This window comes from Melanostigma gelatinosum, assembly GCF_949748355.1.
Source record: "Melanostigma gelatinosum genome assembly, chromosome: 3".
NCBI lineage: Eukaryota > Metazoa > Chordata > Actinopteri > Perciformes > Zoarcidae > Melanostigma > Melanostigma gelatinosum.
In genome coordinates, this window is record NC_136636.1 from 14,029,135 (window position 1) to 14,047,056 (window position 17,922).

At 42.3% G+C, this 17,922-nt stretch overlaps 1 protein-coding gene across 1 annotated transcript in view; it reads right to left on the reverse strand.

Annotated features, from left to right (window-relative positions):
* srgap3 (SLIT-ROBO Rho GTPase activating protein 3) overlaps positions 1–17,922 on the reverse strand; it is a gene marked incomplete at both ends in the record, with an annotated part of 46,278 nt that overhangs the window by 7,395 nt on the left and 20,961 nt on the right. The window contains 9 exons of the mRNA XM_079297061.1: positions 565–667; positions 1,432–1,459; positions 3,264–3,348; positions 3,596–3,793; positions 4,549–4,650; positions 4,791–5,012; positions 7,947–8,075; positions 11,338–11,523; positions 16,488–16,550. Coding sequence (XP_079153187.1) covers positions 565–667; positions 1,432–1,459; positions 3,264–3,348; positions 3,596–3,793; positions 4,549–4,650; positions 4,791–5,012; positions 7,947–8,075; positions 11,338–11,523; positions 16,488–16,550 — 1,116 coding nt within the window. The remainder of the gene's footprint in view (positions 1–564; positions 668–1,431; positions 1,460–3,263; positions 3,349–3,595; positions 3,794–4,548; positions 4,651–4,790; positions 5,013–7,946; positions 8,076–11,337; positions 11,524–16,487; positions 16,551–17,922) is intronic.

The following is a 17,922-nucleotide window of genomic DNA, read 5'->3' on the forward strand; positions in this document are numbered from 1 at the left end:
CTATTCGTCTAGAAGGTTAGTGCCCTTGTGCCCTGAACTATAGTCTCCAACAGCAGATACCTGAACGCGGGTACGGGCATTCCGTCTTCCTCTGGGACAGAAAGCCACAAAGCACAGAGTAGCAGCGGAAGAGAGGGCACAGAAGCACAAAGTTAGAAAAGCTCAGATGACGAATCACCCGTCTGGAGGTTAAAGAAGGCTAAGCACAAGGACTGGCAATAGGAAACAGAAATGCAGTGAAGGGTTGGGTGCAGTGAGGGACAAAGCAGATCCACTGCTGTCTCTCAATCGTTGAAAGAGTGGGTTTAGAAATAAAGCCAGATATAGTAAATTGTTCTGGAGGGGAATAAAGAGACAGCTGACTGTTGCTCTGTCTGCACCAGCAGAACCACGGAAGGGAGGAGGAGGATTAGAGGTTAAACAGAGGCGTTATATCACGTTGAAGGGCAGCTGTAAGAGGGAGGAACAGAAGGCCAAAGTGACGAAGAGAATGAGAGCGAAGGCTCTAGCCGCCTTCCCCTCCTGCTCCACAGGGGCCGCTCAGTCATACACCAGCAGAGGTACCTTGATGAAGGTCTCCATATTGCCGTTAAACAGCTTATGGTTATACACGGAGCGTGGCCTAGGCTTCCGCATTTTCTGTGGTTTGGGGGGAAGGGTGGGGGGCCTGTGAAATGATGGACAAATGATACAAAAACACCATATTCTGTGAAAACTGTAGAACCAAACACGGAGGCTCAAAAGCAGGTATGAATGAAAAAAACAGCCTCTAAAACAGATCAGTAAAAAAACATCTGTAAAGTAAAGTTACATTTTTTTTTTTTTTTTAATTTTAATAGTGAGGTCTTTAATCACTGACGCATGATGGAAGTCGGCCTTTTAATTATCCCTGAGGGGTTGTGTTGTAAAAAGAAAAAACTATGTGTGGATCTTCAGTCAAACACTTGACTTACTAAAAACACAGCAGAGATTAATGAACATGACTAACAAGGCCAATAGCATCATCAACAAGTTATTTTCAGTAAGTTTCATCATATTCATATATATGACAATCCTTTTCGAAAGAAACCACAAAAGCATTATGTTGTATGTGCAAGCAGATGTGTCATTTTTGTAGAAGACAATGGCAACTGCAAAACCATGGCCACTCTACGCCAACTTTAATATATTTAACATCCATTTTATGTCTATATACTGAGCATGGTCTTTGTTTCGACAGTGCTTTTCATTTAGTGCAATGTTGCCATGCAATGTAGTAAAATATATCTAACATATAAAACAATAATTTAATGATTTAAATGTCGATGTATCTGTTTGGGTATTCAAACAACAACCAACATGGTTTTTTCTTCTTTTCCCAGAGACATTCTAACGATTTGAAAAAATGCTGTCGGCAAATGTTTCATGGCTGAAAGGCAAAGGACATCATACCTTGTAGTTCCACATTCAGCCCTTTCCCCTGCGTGAACAAAAAAACACAAAAGGGACATGTCAAATCTGTGTGGTACACATTATACAGACTCCAGCGTCACTGAAGGGTTTGATGACACACAACATGACTATTGAGGGAGAGATGAATGGAGCAGTCAGAAAAAAGCTATTGAGCAGTCGTCGCTGAAACCACAGGGGACCCAGAGGACCCTGTTGGGTTATAGGACCCCTCACAGAGCAAAGAAAAGGGGGGGGGGTGGCTGCAGTGTGCATATTATGTGTTGGAGATGTCTGTGCTGGTTCACTGAGCCTTTTGTTATGGGTTTCCAACAACACACGCATATGTAAAAGGCATATGCATGGACTCATTTAACTGAAAACACACACATACTCAGTAAATTAATCTAAAAATGACCCAGATTTTCTTAATCAACTGAGATCATGTCTTTGTCTGCCAATGACTGGATTATCAACTGGAAGACAGTCTATATACAACCCCCCCCTGAAAGTATTTCAACATTATTTCTTTACTCCATATAACAATGGACAGAAAGAGCAAAGGCTAACCCATTTCTCAACACATCATTCTGGCAGATGGACAGAGTCTCTGGAGCATTCATGTGAAGAAACAACAGCACATTTCCCAGACACCATTCCTCTGAGTGATAGCCTCTGTCTACCTCTCACCAACCAACCTCAAAATTACAGACTTTCTCAAGCACAAAAGTCTACGTTGATTTTCCCCGAAATTCATTCGAAAAGTGCCAGAGGCCCTCATTGATAGAGGGATATGTATTATATAAAGATAAAAGGAGACGAGTACAAATCAGATTCACTGAACAAGGAAATTGGTGACTCCTTATCTGGGAAACAAGGGCTGGCAGATATCCTAGCACCATCTTGTCTGATGCCAGTGCTCGACATTATGTTTTTATTAATACATGCAGCAAGATGCAAACACCATGTGGCACTCACCAGCCTCATCTTGTTCCCTCTGTCATGCTCACAAACCACCACAAACACGCTATTTTGGGGGTGAATCAACGGGCTAATGAGCATTACGCAAGCCTGATTGATCACCTGAATAATTAAACGTGGGTGGTACCTGGAGACGCCATATGCCGTTGACATACAAACGGCTCTGTCCAGAGAGTGATATGAACGATATTCTGAGTGTTTATGAGTGCAAAAGCATGCAGCTGATAGTTTGCCACAGAGGGTTGCAAAAGCGGTCCTGAAAGCTTGGGCAAAATACAATTTTAAGTAAAGACTTGAATGAATGAATGAATGAATCCAATGAGGAAATATTCATGTGTGCTGCAAGGCCTCAGCTGTCTGTGCCTGATGCCCTTTTCTATGAGGTGAACCCCTGATGCAGGAGCAGCTGTAGGAACGGGCCTGGGTCTGGTCCTGCTGATTGATTGGGCGTAAACTGTTCACGGCTGAGGTGACAAGGGGACCCCTGGGGAAGGGAGGGGCCGAGGGAAGCTTTTCTCTTACAGCCTGGAAATGGAAACCTTCCCTGCGGCTTCCCCATATAGAGACTAACCAGATAATGCTTTAACCAATGGAGATAAGCAGAATGGGGAATGGATACTTCAAAGTAGATGTGGTCTGCTTTTAGTGTGATAGTTTTTCGACTTGAAAATCAGATCTCATTACTTCCTGCTTCCTTAAAAAAATTGTTGTGTTTGTAGTCTCCTATACCTCATTGCTTGTTGCCTATTAGATAAGACCAGCACCATTATAACCCGAGGGCAGAGATTTTACAGAGCTGTGGCGGGATATTCTGGGTCATAGATGAAGACAGACAAAGAGAATCGGCTCCTTACCTTCACCCAGTGTCTGCTTCAGTAAGTCATGCTTGGCCTGCAGCTTAATGATGAGGTTACTGCCATTCAGGTACTCCTTGAATTTCTACACACAGAGAGATGAAGGCAACAATGAGTGAGCAGCAGCACTAATCCGATGTAACATGAGCCCAGTCAAATGATTCAGTGTTGCTCAAATCAGCATAAATTCAATCTGTTCTCGTTTAATTTCATTTATATTGGCAGAGCATGTGGAAATGATGACTGGTGGTTTGATTTTGAAAAGCAGAGCAGGCCAGTATATCCATGAACACTTTGGAAGGATAGACAGATCAGAATTGACAAAAACTCACCGAAAAGTAAAACATTTCAGTCTCCTGTTGGTTCGACCTCCTCTTGGCTACATTCAGCTTGCTCATGTAGAACTCGGAGGCCACGGACTTAATAGATTCGGTGGAGCGGCTGTGGTGAAAGGCATCCGACATGTCAAAGTCCTCTACTGTCAGCATGTCCTGCAGCGTTTGCATGGTGGCGTCCAAGGTCTTTCTCACCTGCACAGATGGGGGGAAATAGAAAGGAAAGAAGATGACTAATGAAACATCACATCATACTCCGAGCCTTGAAGGAACCAAAGTAACTGATGAGATTTTTCAAGGGCAAGAGAGTGATTTACAGCACTAGCTTATTCATATCAAAGACAAATTGACCCCTGACCAATAAATTACCTTGAATTACACAGAAATGATATTGTGCAGCATTGAAATATCAGTCCGGAGCAACCCGCACATCATACATCAGACGAAGACATGAAAATAAAGAGTGTCTGGCAAAGAAACAAATTGTATGTGTAAATTACTGAAGAAGGCTTTTTGTTTCGTGCTGAGATTGATGAAGCTCATTTCCAATAATGGCAGGGCTCGTCCATTATCCTCCAGAGCACAAGACACAGGGAGACAGGGAGGAGGCAGAGCCATTGGCACAGGAGACTCTAACAGGCCCTGGTTATTCTAACCTCCATTTGCACTTTTGTGTCTGCGGCACTTAATGAGAAAGTCTTCTCTTCATCACGAAATAGACAATTTCAGATATAACATCATAGAAAACATAACACTGGTGCTGTGACAATGTTAATATATTCTCGCCTCCTGCAGAGAAAGGGTCATTGCAGTGTAATTGCAATGAGAACAGATGGTGATGTGGCCCTCCTACTTGGCTCCGGGGTAAATGAGACTGTTTTTGGGGGGTGGGGCTGAAGGTGGTGGTGGAGGGGTTGCTGGACAGACACAGGCCCATCATAAATCCTCACCTCCTCATTCTCAATCTTTAGCGTAGCTAAGCGGGACTGCAGTTGGTGGTAGCGCATCAGGAGTTCAGTCTGGACAGGCTGCTGGGCGCTCACCTGGCACACCTGAGGAGGCGAAGGACACATGGGTTACAACAGACACAAAAGATCCATCTGAAGCTGAAATAGTTACTTTGTAAAAAATAAACATTCTTCACTAAGTGACATCAATGTTAAATCTGCAGCATTTTAATTAAGCATCTCACCTCATCTCCCATGTGCGGCAGGTACTCAAAGCGCATTGGAGGGCAGAACACCTGGTTATGCATATCCATTATCTTGTGCTTGTCACTGCGGGAATCCAGGTTGTCCACCGCATTCTCTATGATATCCAGTCCCTCGTGGCGGGATGTCTCCAAGTTATACTCGGCAGATAAGTAGGTCCTGAGGGTGCGTGCTAAGCTAGCATGGTAGCCCAGGTCACAGCACTGCGGAGATAAAATGTCTGATAAATAACCAGGGAAACCTTCTGAAAATGTAGTAGTAGATGGAGTTGCAAAATAAAGTTTGAAATAATTAAGATGAAATCAACACAAGGCTGAACAAACATGTTTTAAGTTGCCCCTGTTACCACAAACACAACAGTGATGTCATGATGTACTGACCACTCCCTGGAGTACACTTCTACATCACTGCTGCAGCAACGTTTAATTTGACAAATTGATATAGATCCATCAGGGAATATGGAGGAATGTGCAAGTTTCAGTGAAGTTGGTTAGTTTGATGACCTTCTAGCATGTTCAGACCTATTTAATGGAATAAATCCCAGATTGCATCCTGCTACGGGTTACCTTTCAGAAATAGAAGTGGAGTTCACAGAATTTCAAGAGCTAGCACAGTAGGACACCAGGGATAATTACAGAGTCTTATCATACAGAGCTGGATGAAGTAACCTAATTAAGCAGAGGATGGTAGTGAGAAGGTTCAGAGGGAGCTTGAGGCAGCTGACAGCTCTGCGAATCACTATGTAAACTCTCTTTAACACTCTTTAGCACTGAGGAAGTACTCTTTCTACTTCGGTGCACAAGCCTCATTTGCGCCACTCAGTCAAAGTGGCTCAACAGATTAAAGACTAAAGGGAGCAAATTAGCTGCTTTTTAAACACGCAAACTGAGTGAAAACACATTCATATAGCAGCAGCAGCCTGAAGGAAGCAGATTATCGGCGAAGGAAGATTAGATACACGAATATATATACTATAATAGATATACTCGAAACACGAATCACACACTTCCATGTGTTTCATATCTTTCCCATTAGAGCTGTGCAAACATATTTTAGGTGAATACTGCATATTAACATTTATATATGCGTTTCATATGCCACTCATTTCATTTTGAATATGTTCATGTTTACATAGGCTGCATTTCACTCGTTTGATTAAGGTCTACTCAAGTTTTTACCCACAGCAACAATACCTCACACAATCACTTTAAAATGCTTAAATTTCAATTTGGTTGCATGTAATCACCACAATAGATGTATCTAATGTGCTTAATCGAATCTAATACTTAATCATGCGGACACCACTGACCAACCTCACTCATCACAGCATTCATTATTTCTAGGCAGCGTAGAATCAACTCAACATGTTGTTCAGAATTACTCTTCAACAGTTTGAAGCCAGTGATGCCAACTGACAAAGCTGACTTCTTGCAGCGTGAGCATCTGGTTTGATGTGTGGTGTACAGTTACTCAGAGTTGACAATCGGACCCTTCTTCCTCCCCTGCCCCGCTTGTGGCAGCCAACCCAGTCAAGCTCACAATCCCATACCCTGCAGCTCAGCAGGATTTGGGATGACATGGACATTTCACTGGGTACCGTGAAAGAGGCAGGGATAGGCACGAATCGGGTTATTATTATGTCAAGCTACCACCAACATCTCACCATCACACTGCATATAGCAGATACATACTCTTCATGCTATTTCAACTGCAATTGTGTAAAATAATGTAATGGTTTGTTACATTATAGAAATCTCACTGAAATCATACCTTATCACACCTGACCTGGGAAATGTACCATCGCTGTGACTAATGTCGGGCCGTATGGTGGTCAGGCCTCAGGCTAAAATGTGACAACCAGGCCATTAAAACAGAGGAAGAAACAGGCACATTGAAGGGCTGACAGGTTAACATCAGTGATAGAAATCTTAATATTAAGGTTTTTAACAGCCACAAAGCCCACATTCACGACCATTTGTCACTTGAACTGTATATAATATTATAGTATATCTTCTAAAATGCTTCATAATGTGTTTTGATTGTTGTTATAAAGGCTGTGTGTGTGTGTGTGTGTGTGTGTGTGTGTGTGTGTGTGTGTGTGTGTGTGTGTGTGTGTGTGTGTGTGTATCACATAATAGTGGAACTGGATGAAAAAAGTCTCAGAGTCTCAAAGTCACACCTTCCTGAAGTGTTCACATCTGAAAGTTGTAGACACAGAAGATTTTGAAATATTTTGTCTAAGATGTCAATAAAGGCTTCCTCAACTCAATGTTTGTCTGCAGGGTGACTGGTAGCAGGTCACCCGTGGCTTAGAGCCCAGTGCCAACCACATTAAGTGCATTCATGCCTGCATAAACACAGCCTCTGCTCACCAGCTGGCTTTGATCATCTTCCAACCATTAGTGGTTTGCTGAACAAAGTCAGTCATTTTAAACTGTGGCAATCAACAAACAAACAGCAGTGCTACTGGTTCATAATTTGAATAAAAGCGACTCAAAGTGGTTGATGTAGGTTTGGTGCACATACTGTACAAAATGGGGATATTATTGTCGGTTATAATGAAGGTAATATTACAGTGTCAGAGTTAGAAAGGCTCTACTCTTCCTCTACTCTGACCAATTAAAGGAGAGACCACATAAGGACAGAAACAGCAGCGAGAGAGTCGGTATGTGTCTGGCGTCATGTCTTTTACTTGGTGGCAGTTTGAGGCAGACAATCACAAGTACATGCTGTGTTCGTCCCAGCAAAGGTCCCAAAAGCAGCATCAATTAAAACAAATGAATGAGGACGAGACAGAGGAGTCAACTGATGGAGTTCCATGAGAAAAATCGGTCAAAAGTATCCTTCTGTAGCTGCGTAATACTGCAGAACGCCGAACTAATACTCATGTCAACAGCAATCAGTTACCAGCATATCAGTGTTACGTTTGCTGTGCAGAGGTTAATAATGACAAAGATAATGCCAAATACATTCATTGGGGCCAACAGAGCAGCTTGAAAACGAACAGCTAACAGGCTGAGAGTGAATGAAACTCCGGAACAGATGGTGAGAAACACCACAGTGCTGCAGATTTAAATCAACATCAGAAATCCCAGCTGAGAGATATAAACAAACACATGTGTCGAGTGCATACTTACATCAATCATATCAGAGACGTCATGGATGTAATACTTTGCCACAACTGCATTTGTTGCTGCCAGGTTCAACAAATAGTCATTCCGGGATTTTGTGCATTTCAGCTTATTCTCTGAGTATTTGGCTTGCCTCTGGGGAGGAGAGAAGAGAGAGAGAGTAGATGAGGACAAAAAACATCAGTGCAGGGAAATGAAGCAGTAGGGAGGGTTTGAGTGTGCGCTCAGGCAGTGGCAGCTTTGGGACCAGCCTCAGGACAGAGACGGCAGCTAAGTCTGGAGAGTCAGGCTGTAGAGATAGTAATGTGTTAAGTGACACAGCCAGGCTTTAGTCATTATTCTGTCTCTAAACACTTAAGTAGCAGAGATATGTAGCATCAAAGGAACATTCTGACATTTTGGCGTCTATGCTTATTCACTTTCAGGCAGAAATTTAGATGAAAAGATTGAGTCTGTATAGTAAATACAAAGCCGGGGCCAGCAGCGGGTTAGCTTAGCTTAGCATGAACACTGGAAACCAAAAGGTAACAAAATCCAACTACTAGCGTCTGTAAAATTCACTTTACTCAGATTTTGTGACAAGTGTCAGCGTAAAACAACAAGTAAGCAGATTTTGATACCTTGGGACAGAGCCAGGCTCATTTCCCCCTGTTTCCAGTCTTTATGCTAAGCTAAGCTAACTGGCTGCTGGTTTCAGCTACATATTTAGTATACAGACATGAAAAGGGTATCATTTTTCTCATCGAACTCCCAGCAAGAAAGTGTGTATTTCCAAAAATGTAAAATGATTCCTTCAAATAGAGCATTTAAAGTATTTAAACAGACTTTAACTTGATGGTCGGCAATCTGTGGGCCTTTATCTCCCGTGTGAATTCAGATCAATACATGTAATTCCACTAGAATCTAAAGAATATTGATAAAATAACATTTTCCATCAAGTGACATTTGTGCTGAAAAATCAAAACACATTGATTTTGCAAACTTGTGCTTGTGAAGTAGTTTCACTCGAGCAACTCAATGACTCAGAAATACAAAATACAATACAAATACAATACAAAAGCATCATAATTCAAAAGCAGAGACATTTTGCCCATTATTTGAATAGTTTGTAAATTATCCATGGACATTTCACTCCCAATTTCACAAAGCCATTATAATGCCAAATGTTTGCAGTGGCTTAGAGCAGGGATTCCCAAAGTGGGGTGCGCGCACCCCTGGGGGTGCGCGAGCTGCCTCTAGGGGGTGCGCGAGAGGAAAAGTGTAATGGCGGTGCAGTCCTGTCTCCTAAAAATGACGTTCCCCCAAAACTAAAATGCATTCTCAATTACGTTTTACCACGAACGTATTTTCTCCCTGATTACGTTTGTGTTTGACGTACAAATACGTTTCTCATCAACATATCTTTGCTGTACTCTAGTCTTTATGATGTTTCTGTGATCTGCCTCGCCTCTACCCCGCCACCCACGAGTTATTGACCCGCGGCCTGTTCCGAGGGCTGAAGACCTGACGATCGGGTGCCTCACGGCGGGGACGGCTGGAGACCTCGCGTCCCAGCGCCAACGAGTGAGCGCCGGCCACTCGGAACCATAAAACCAAGTCCCGGATTTCACCCGGGGGACATTCTGGAGGTATTGTGACCGGGTGATGTGCCTCGTTGCTGGGGAGGTATGAGCCGAGAGTGGCGGGGTGTTATGGAGGTTTATATTACAACTCGGTGTTGTTCCCGTGCGTGGATGAGCGCATTTCTGCCGGAGACAGGCGGCGTGTTGTGGTCGTATTCTGACCGCGTAATAGGGAGGAGAGGCGGTGGTGGAGAGGGAAAAATGTTAAAGAGATGGTGGAATGTATGATTGGAGAGAGAGAAGCGAAAAAGTTGGACGTGATCCCGGTGTCCAACAACACTGTCGCGCGCATCGATGCTTTGTCCGAAGACATCCTGGCTACATTGGTCGGTCGCGTGAAGAAGAGTGAGTTTTACTCTCTGCAAGTAGACGAGCCTACAGATGTGGCCAATCTGGCCAATCGTCCGTTACCTTTTCGAAGGCACGAAAACAAACGCCACGCGCGAGCAAACTGTTCTCTCATTCGTCCGATTTTTATGCGGCTCTGTTGCTTTTTTTTTTTTAAGGTGTGTGTGTGTGGGGGGGGGGGGGTTGGGGGTGCGTGAAGCCGGTCGGGATGTAGAAGGGGGTGCGTGGCCTAAAAAGTTTGGGAACCGCTGGCTTAGAGGAAAAGAGATTAACTTTTGTGTCTTCCTCTTCGTCCTCTAACCTGTTAGCAGGCAGAGTAATGAGACAAAAGCTTAGAAACAAGAAGCAGGGGGAGAACTCATTTGCATGCTGTGTTATTAATAGTGTTCAGTTCCCAAGAAAAGCAGCATCTCTGAGGATACCAGCCTGAGGAGGCTGTCATTCTGACAGCCTTTTGATTTCCCACACTTGAGAGATAATGGGAGTTTCATTTGAGAGAAGAAATTCCAGAAGAAGATCCAGAATAAAAACTGCATGGGTGCTTCTAAAGTACATGGCGCTCCAGAGACCACCAACCCTAGACTGCTGGCAGAGAAGACTTTGTACAAAGAAGAAATCTGCATAAGATGGAAAGTGAGTCGGGTTGTTGGCAGGGAGTACTGCTGTTTGCTCAGTGAGTATCTGGCTGCAGACCTACAGCGTTCCGCTGAGACTTTCTGACATTATATTGCTGCTTGTCTGCTGGTCTATCCCTCTCTCACTCTCTCCATGTGAACCCAACAAATAGAGCCGGTCCGCCAGTTACTTCAAAATGACTCATTCAGCTTTGAGGAGAAGCTGCTTAACCTGCAATAACTGTGTATATTACACGTTCATTATTTACACTTCAGCATCTTTGGTTCCCACAGACATGATCAGACAGATCAAATTTCTGACCACCTGACATATAAATATTCACTCTGCTATTAGCTCTGTTCTTGGTCTTTACTAACTCCTGAGGGAAATACGTAATGTGCCACTGTGTTCAGCAGATGGTCGCTAACTTTGTCTAAGTGTACGTGCACAGTGGGTCGATCAATACAGCTGCCTGCAGTGACCAAAAATGACGTAATGACATTGGTTAGAGTTAACCAAAACATAAAAAACAGAGTTGAAAGCTCAAAACCAAAACAATAAGCTCAAAGAAGCTACAAAGCTCAGATGAGCTGAAAAGGAACGTTTCAGTGTTAATTCTTTGTGGGTTCCCCTATGAGCGCTCCCTTTAACATTGAACATAGCAATTACATGCATTGCTCTTATACAAATACTGATAATAGCAGCTCTTAACGTCTAAGCTGGCCTTAAAACCCAACTGATGGTTGGGGATTTGAAGCTGAATGGCTCTATATAAGTAAACATACACAACACTATCCATCCTTCGTACACACCTTCTCTTTCATCTTCTCAATTTTCCTGACGAAGCTGCGTCTTGGTTGGCGGTCCTCGTGGCGCAGGAGGTTGACGTTGAGATCTCCGGACTTGCTGAACTGCTTCTCCTCCTGCTTCTCAGCATCCTTCAACTTGCTCTCTGCGCTGATGCTCTCGGTGTGGTACATGTGGTATGTTTTCATCACCTGCAGCAGGAGCATGACAGGTATTCCAAACATTGACCATTAATGATGCTCATTACCATCATCACATTTGACCAATATAGATTATAATCTGGAATGACAAGATTTAAAGATGCTTGGCAGATGCTGTCAAACTATGAAAAAGTGACAAATCAGAGGATAGTAAGTACAGTAGCCCACAGACTGAGAGGAGCAAATAGGTGTTATATCAATGCTTTATACAAAACTAGAGCTCCAGCGACACGGTGATTATTAATTTAGTCGATGAACAGAAAATGAATTGGCAACCATTTTGATAATTGATTAATTGCTTCAAAAATGCCAAATATTCCATGGTTTCTGCTCCTCAAATGTGAGGATTTGCTGCTATTCTATGTCAGATGTTTACATTTTATAGGCTAACCAATGAATCAAAAAAAAATGATCACGATATTAATTGAATAGGAAAATAATTGTTAAAGTCCTATATACAATAATACATAGTGAGTAGACTAATGCTCTCTGCAGTGATGTAGAAGTTGATGGCATCCTTAGTATTTTTAGTTAGCCAACCATAAATATGTAGTAGCAGCCACTGCTGGGAATTGTAAACGGACATGTAAACAAGCCCTGATTCAGTTTGCAAATTGTCATGGATACCACAACACAGAAACGCTTAAGGTGTGTCGACTGAGAAGTGATATAAATGGTTTAACAAGCTTCTTTGTCGGCCAAACCAGAAAGACTCTTTTTTGCTTGTGTGCTTATACGCTCTTCACACACCACAATCAACACCTGTACACTGACTTACATCAGCATTACTGTTGTCTTGATAATGCCATATTCCCTCCAAGACGCAACCAACATTACAGAGATAAAAAGGAAAGATCAGAGTTTTGAAGGCCCTCCGTGTCCTTTCCTTCCAAAATTTGGTTTGATTTGAGCTTTTTCATGGTGGCCCGGAAGATCAATTTCGGAGTCAATGCAGTTGTAACAAAGATGTCACTACTTGTGGAATATTTCAAGTGATTCCAGGGGCCCAGGGTTGTGTGTGGTTTAGCCTTGGCTGTCAAATCTTCAACTCACTCCCTCACCCCCAATAACTGGGGCTTTCCCTGCCTCATCACTTCTACAGTAACTCTGCATCACCCAACACTTGTTCATTTTCAGCTCTTTTGAGCAGCAGTGACAACATTGTTCTCTGCATTTACCTCTTCACTTTGATCTCTACTTATACACTGAAACGTAGACACTCAGACCCCCCACACCAACATGGCGATGACAAGACCGTAGTGACAGAAAAGCCTCGTTCGACAAGACAGAAGCATCCCGCGTCTTTAACTCGTCCCAGATGCTCGTTGGGAGCGTCTGTCCTCTTGGAAGCCCGTTCTTAAGCCTCGTAAAGGAAGGTCCAGATGTGAGCAGCTTCTTCAAACGTCTCGAGCATATAGAATTACAGTCATTTCTTTGTTTCCTGGGATCGAGTAAGTAATGCTCACTTGGTGCTGAACTAAAGCAGTGGGGTTCCTTTTATCTCTACAAGAGCTACTCATCAAATCACATGTTTGACGTTGGGTCACACTCTAATCATCCAATGACCTCCAACCCTGTGATCGTAATATTTACAAGTGATGCAACTTGAAGTGGCTCTATTTATTCCCTTCTATGTGCTCTGTGAGTAAATAGCACTCCTCTCCAGGCAGTGAAGGAACTCTTATAAAAACTACAACAACAGAGTGACAAAAAGCTGCAGGGAAAACACCTGAAAGTGAAATAAATAGATCGAATAAAAGTCACGAGTCTATTCTCAGAGACAAAGCTTGACTTCGATGTTGCTACTCCACGAAGAGAGAAACTAGGCTAACACTCTGTTTCTCCCCAGGCGGTCAACCCGTTTCTTTTTAAATTCCTCTGAAAACATGCTACATTTCAATGCAGCCAACTTTGAACCATCTGACTACAGGACCTGCAGCTAAAGACACAAACTCATTTGCAGGAAGACTGAGCTTCAGCTGCGTCTACAGGAGGTGTGTGTTTAGTTGAGTCATCTGACGACAGCCATGGGCCATTTAAATCCTGCATTCTCTGAGCTGGTGAAACAAACCCAACAGTAAGATACTGGCTGGAGTTTCCATGAAGGCAAGGTGAGAAGTAGATACTGCTTTTCAACGTACAGCTAAATATTCTTGGCATTTAAGCCCCTGACTAACCACAAGAACCGCTACTCTGACTGAGGACCTTTGTTTCTTTCTTTCCCTCTTTATCTCCCGTTAAAATATTCACCTCTCTGACCACTTTGAAACTTCTACTGTGAAGAGTGAAAACAGGCTCTTAACGATACCATGGAAAAATATGAAAAGTGTCACAAAGTCAAACCAAAAAATGAAGGTTACTGTTTGCAGAAAAGGGCACGTGAGATGCAACAAATCTCTTTCAAAAGGGTCTTATACATACATATAGATAAAGATACATACATACATATATACACATAAATGAATCATGCGCAAAATAAAGAAGACTTTTGGTCTGATCTTTTTTCCCCAATAATTATACAGCAGCTATGATATTTTGATATTTATGTTTTCAGCACTAACAAGCAGTGAGTATATGTTGCTATATACTGTTGAGAAAACAATGACTGAACTACAAATGCGTAAATGAATGGAACCAGCACCCAGGTCTGCAGGAGATATTGTCGATGTTGTCAACAAAAGAATAACGTGTATGAGACTGAAGAGCAGACATCAGACACAAGGTGGTAGATCAGACAGATAAGATAAGCTTCATTGATCTCAGTGGGGATATTAAGTCAGTGCAGCAGGAAATTAAAACGGGTAAAAGCTAAGAAAACTGAATTTCACAAAGACGTGTTGCCGAGAGCAGGAAGTGACTGGCCCCTTGTACATCCTGGCTTCTGCTCCTATCTGCTCATTTCAGGTTTGGTATAGATGACAAGCCACCAGAACGACAACAGGTTATTCTCTCTTCGTAATACTCATGCTGCAGCGTCATACTTCAAACAATATTTGAACAATAGCTGCAGCCCACAGTCTTACCACTCACCGATCAGCCAGGGACCCAAATGGGAATTTCACAGTTTTATTTCAGCAAAATTTGTTTTGTTGGCAGCCAGCGAAAACTCTTTCAAAACACCACAAGGCCATCACCATGTGGCCACGCTATTGATTTAGCTATTTCTGTACAATCGAATACTAACAAGGGTGCAGTCATGAAAAAAAAAATTATTTTCCTCCAACAGACAACATTACAGCTGCCTGAGGGTCATTTGTGAAATAACTTCTATGCCTGCGTGTGCGTTGTCAAACCTCCGACCCACAGCGTTGTGGTGGAAGCATAACGCCCACCCTACATTTACCTCAAAGGTAAATACCGTTAGCTCTGTCAGCACTGTTTGTGCTGTTAGAAACATTCGCTGCTAGCCGCTAGCTAGTTGGGAGTAGTGTGGAGACAATCCCTTCATCAATAATTGACACCTTTAAAGAAAAAAGGAAGGAGTCAAGAAGAAATACCAAAACAGGGAACCGCCTTCAAATATGGTCACGATGCAATGGATAGTTAGTGAGAAAACAATGAATTAGTAGGGAAAAGTATGTGTTTAATGTCCAACATGAAATCTTTAATTTCATAGGAAGAGATATTTGTGTTATTGCAACAATAATCACTTTATTAACCTTTGCTGAGAATGTTCACACAACTCCCACAATCCTCATGTTCAGAAAGAACGAGGCAATACGTCAACATTTGGATTTCAAATTTTCTGCCGGACTGCAGCTGAAGCCAAGTAGAAAATGAGAAGAGGAACCATCTGAGTTTTATCATGCAGCATTATCCAAAAAGTATAAAGATATAAATAATCATATGTTTCCATGTGTTTCAATCAACCTGAAATACACAGTGAACCAATCTGGCAATACCTGACAGGTACAACCTTTTGCACCAATAATTGCATTTTAATTCATTAACATAAATACATAAAGTGTGGAGTATAGAAACTATGGCCAGTCTTTAAAAGTATTTGCCAATTAGAGCCCTTTCAAGATGCAAATGAATGTCATGAACATGCACGCACTTTTGATTGTCACTTGCTCTCCATAACGGGGATCTTTTGCAGCATCCAAATGTACAAATGGCAAGATCAGGGAGAGTTGCCAGCACTGCCCTTTGATAGTTTGACTTTCATCACATTGCACAAATAAATAAGTCATACTGTACAAGGCAGCTCTGCCATCTCTTCAGTTTCACCGCAGGGGGCAGAAGACTGCTGAAGTTGCCTGGAGCTCGTCCAGGTTTTGGGCACAATGCCTCCCTCAATAAGAACTCACCAGAGTGCTCAGTGCAGCACCAGTACAGTATGTCCTAATCCCTGACATAGCTTCATCTTAAAAATCCCCTTATTAACAATTCAGTTTCTTAGTTCTAACCAATTGTCAAAGAATGAATTGAATACAAAAGTGGTCGAAGAAATGGTGAAGACAAAAACTCTTAGTTAACTCAAGTTGACTTGTGTTATCTGACAGTGTTGTAACAACACAGTCTGTGTGCTGACACCCTATTTAAATACATCTAACAAAAGACATACTGCCTGTAATACTTTAATATTTTGTGCATTTGACCGCATTCATTTTGGCAAGCTGTATCTATTAAAAATAGCAACTGAGTGTATATTATGCATAGGTGGGCTGACGGCAGTCGTGTTAAGCCTCGGTTTTAGGTTCTGCCAGGACTGTCGTACGGACATGACGTGGAATCGTGACGAGGAAACGTTTGGATCTTTTATACTCTGTGCGGGAAAGCACACGTACTTCAAAATGTACAGAGAAGAAAGCAAGGTAATAAAAGATAATTAAAAAAGAGAGAACATGAAATAAAATGTCAGCAGGCCAGAGAGAGGAAAAAGAAGTGGATGAGCTCGGAGATGCGATAAGGTGCGAGGCATCGATCAGGAGGAGACGCTGTGTATTACTCACAGTGTAGAGTTCATTCGTCACCTTCACCAGCTCCTCGTGCATCTGGATCCCAATGTCCTTGCTCTGAAACACAGCGAGCAGAAATAGCAGGGGTGAGACAACAAATAATGGTGGAGCCTTCAGCTGTGACCCTTTGGTCGGTTATGCTGACACAATGACTTTGGTGAGTCATAGTGAACATCTCTACAGCTACTGAATGGATTGCCACTGAATTTGGGACATATTCAAGGACATCAGAGGATGAATCCTAACGACTCCCTGATTTTGTCCTCAAGCGCCACTGTCAGGTCAGAATGTCCACTTGAGTTTGTGCAACGATTCCTCTGAAATGACACTTCAATGCCCATCAAAAGATAAACCCCCGTCAATTTAGGCCTTCCTCCTTCCAACAATCTGGATTTCTGGCGTGTTATGAGTATTACAACACCTGATGCCCTGACTGAGAATAGTTGTTTTAATTTGTCATACATTTTCTATTAAGTATGATTAATTCAATTCAAATGATATTATCTAAAGTTTAAAACTAAAACCCTTTTCCCACTTCCTCCATCCCACCAGCTCTTTCTTCCAGTCGGATGAGGAAATTAATGAAAATATGGAGAACACTGCTCACAAATCTATTGTACAGTGTTCAAACAATCAGTGTTCTTGTGCTTTAAATGTATTAGTAGTACCTCTAATGTACAAATGTACATGACACACTTACTTACTGTTCCACTCTACTTGGTGTTCAATAGCCAAGACGAGGAATGCCACATGCACGTATCATGTCCTGTGATTATTAGTGGTGGAGATTTTGCTTGAGCTATGATCTCTTTCTGCCGCCAATTGAATATGTTTTGTTTGGAAGAAACTGTCAGGGATTCAGTGAACACCTCATGAAGACACAGTTATTTCTTCTCATAGCTTTTAACACACATGCAGCTGTACGTTTTCACAGTCATATCGCCACACAGCATGCCTTTGTGATCAAAAACATGTGACACACCTGGGCTGGAGAAATAAATGACAGTTAATCTCATAATGTGGTGTGTTTGTGTGGGAGAAAAGCATAACGACTTTATTTGTAGACAAAAAAGGTGATAGAATGCAACAGCACCAGGATGTTAAAGTGTGATGACATGACACCTTCTAAAAAACAGAACAAACACCTCTAACTCTAACTTCACAGAGCTAGGAAGTTGTGGTGGTGGAGGAGGACGGTTGATAGAAAAACCAACGTCGTCAATAACAATCACAAACAGCATGCTGGTTGGGCTACTCTCCACAATGCGACTATAATAAGTCTTCTATTATATTTGTCATTTAATGTGTCTTTAATGTTACCACGTCGTGGTGGGATCATGGAACTCACAGTTTTATATCACAACATTATATCACTGCATCAGTTTGTTTTGGTAAGTTTGATAGAGTGGATATTTACTGTAGGTTTTCT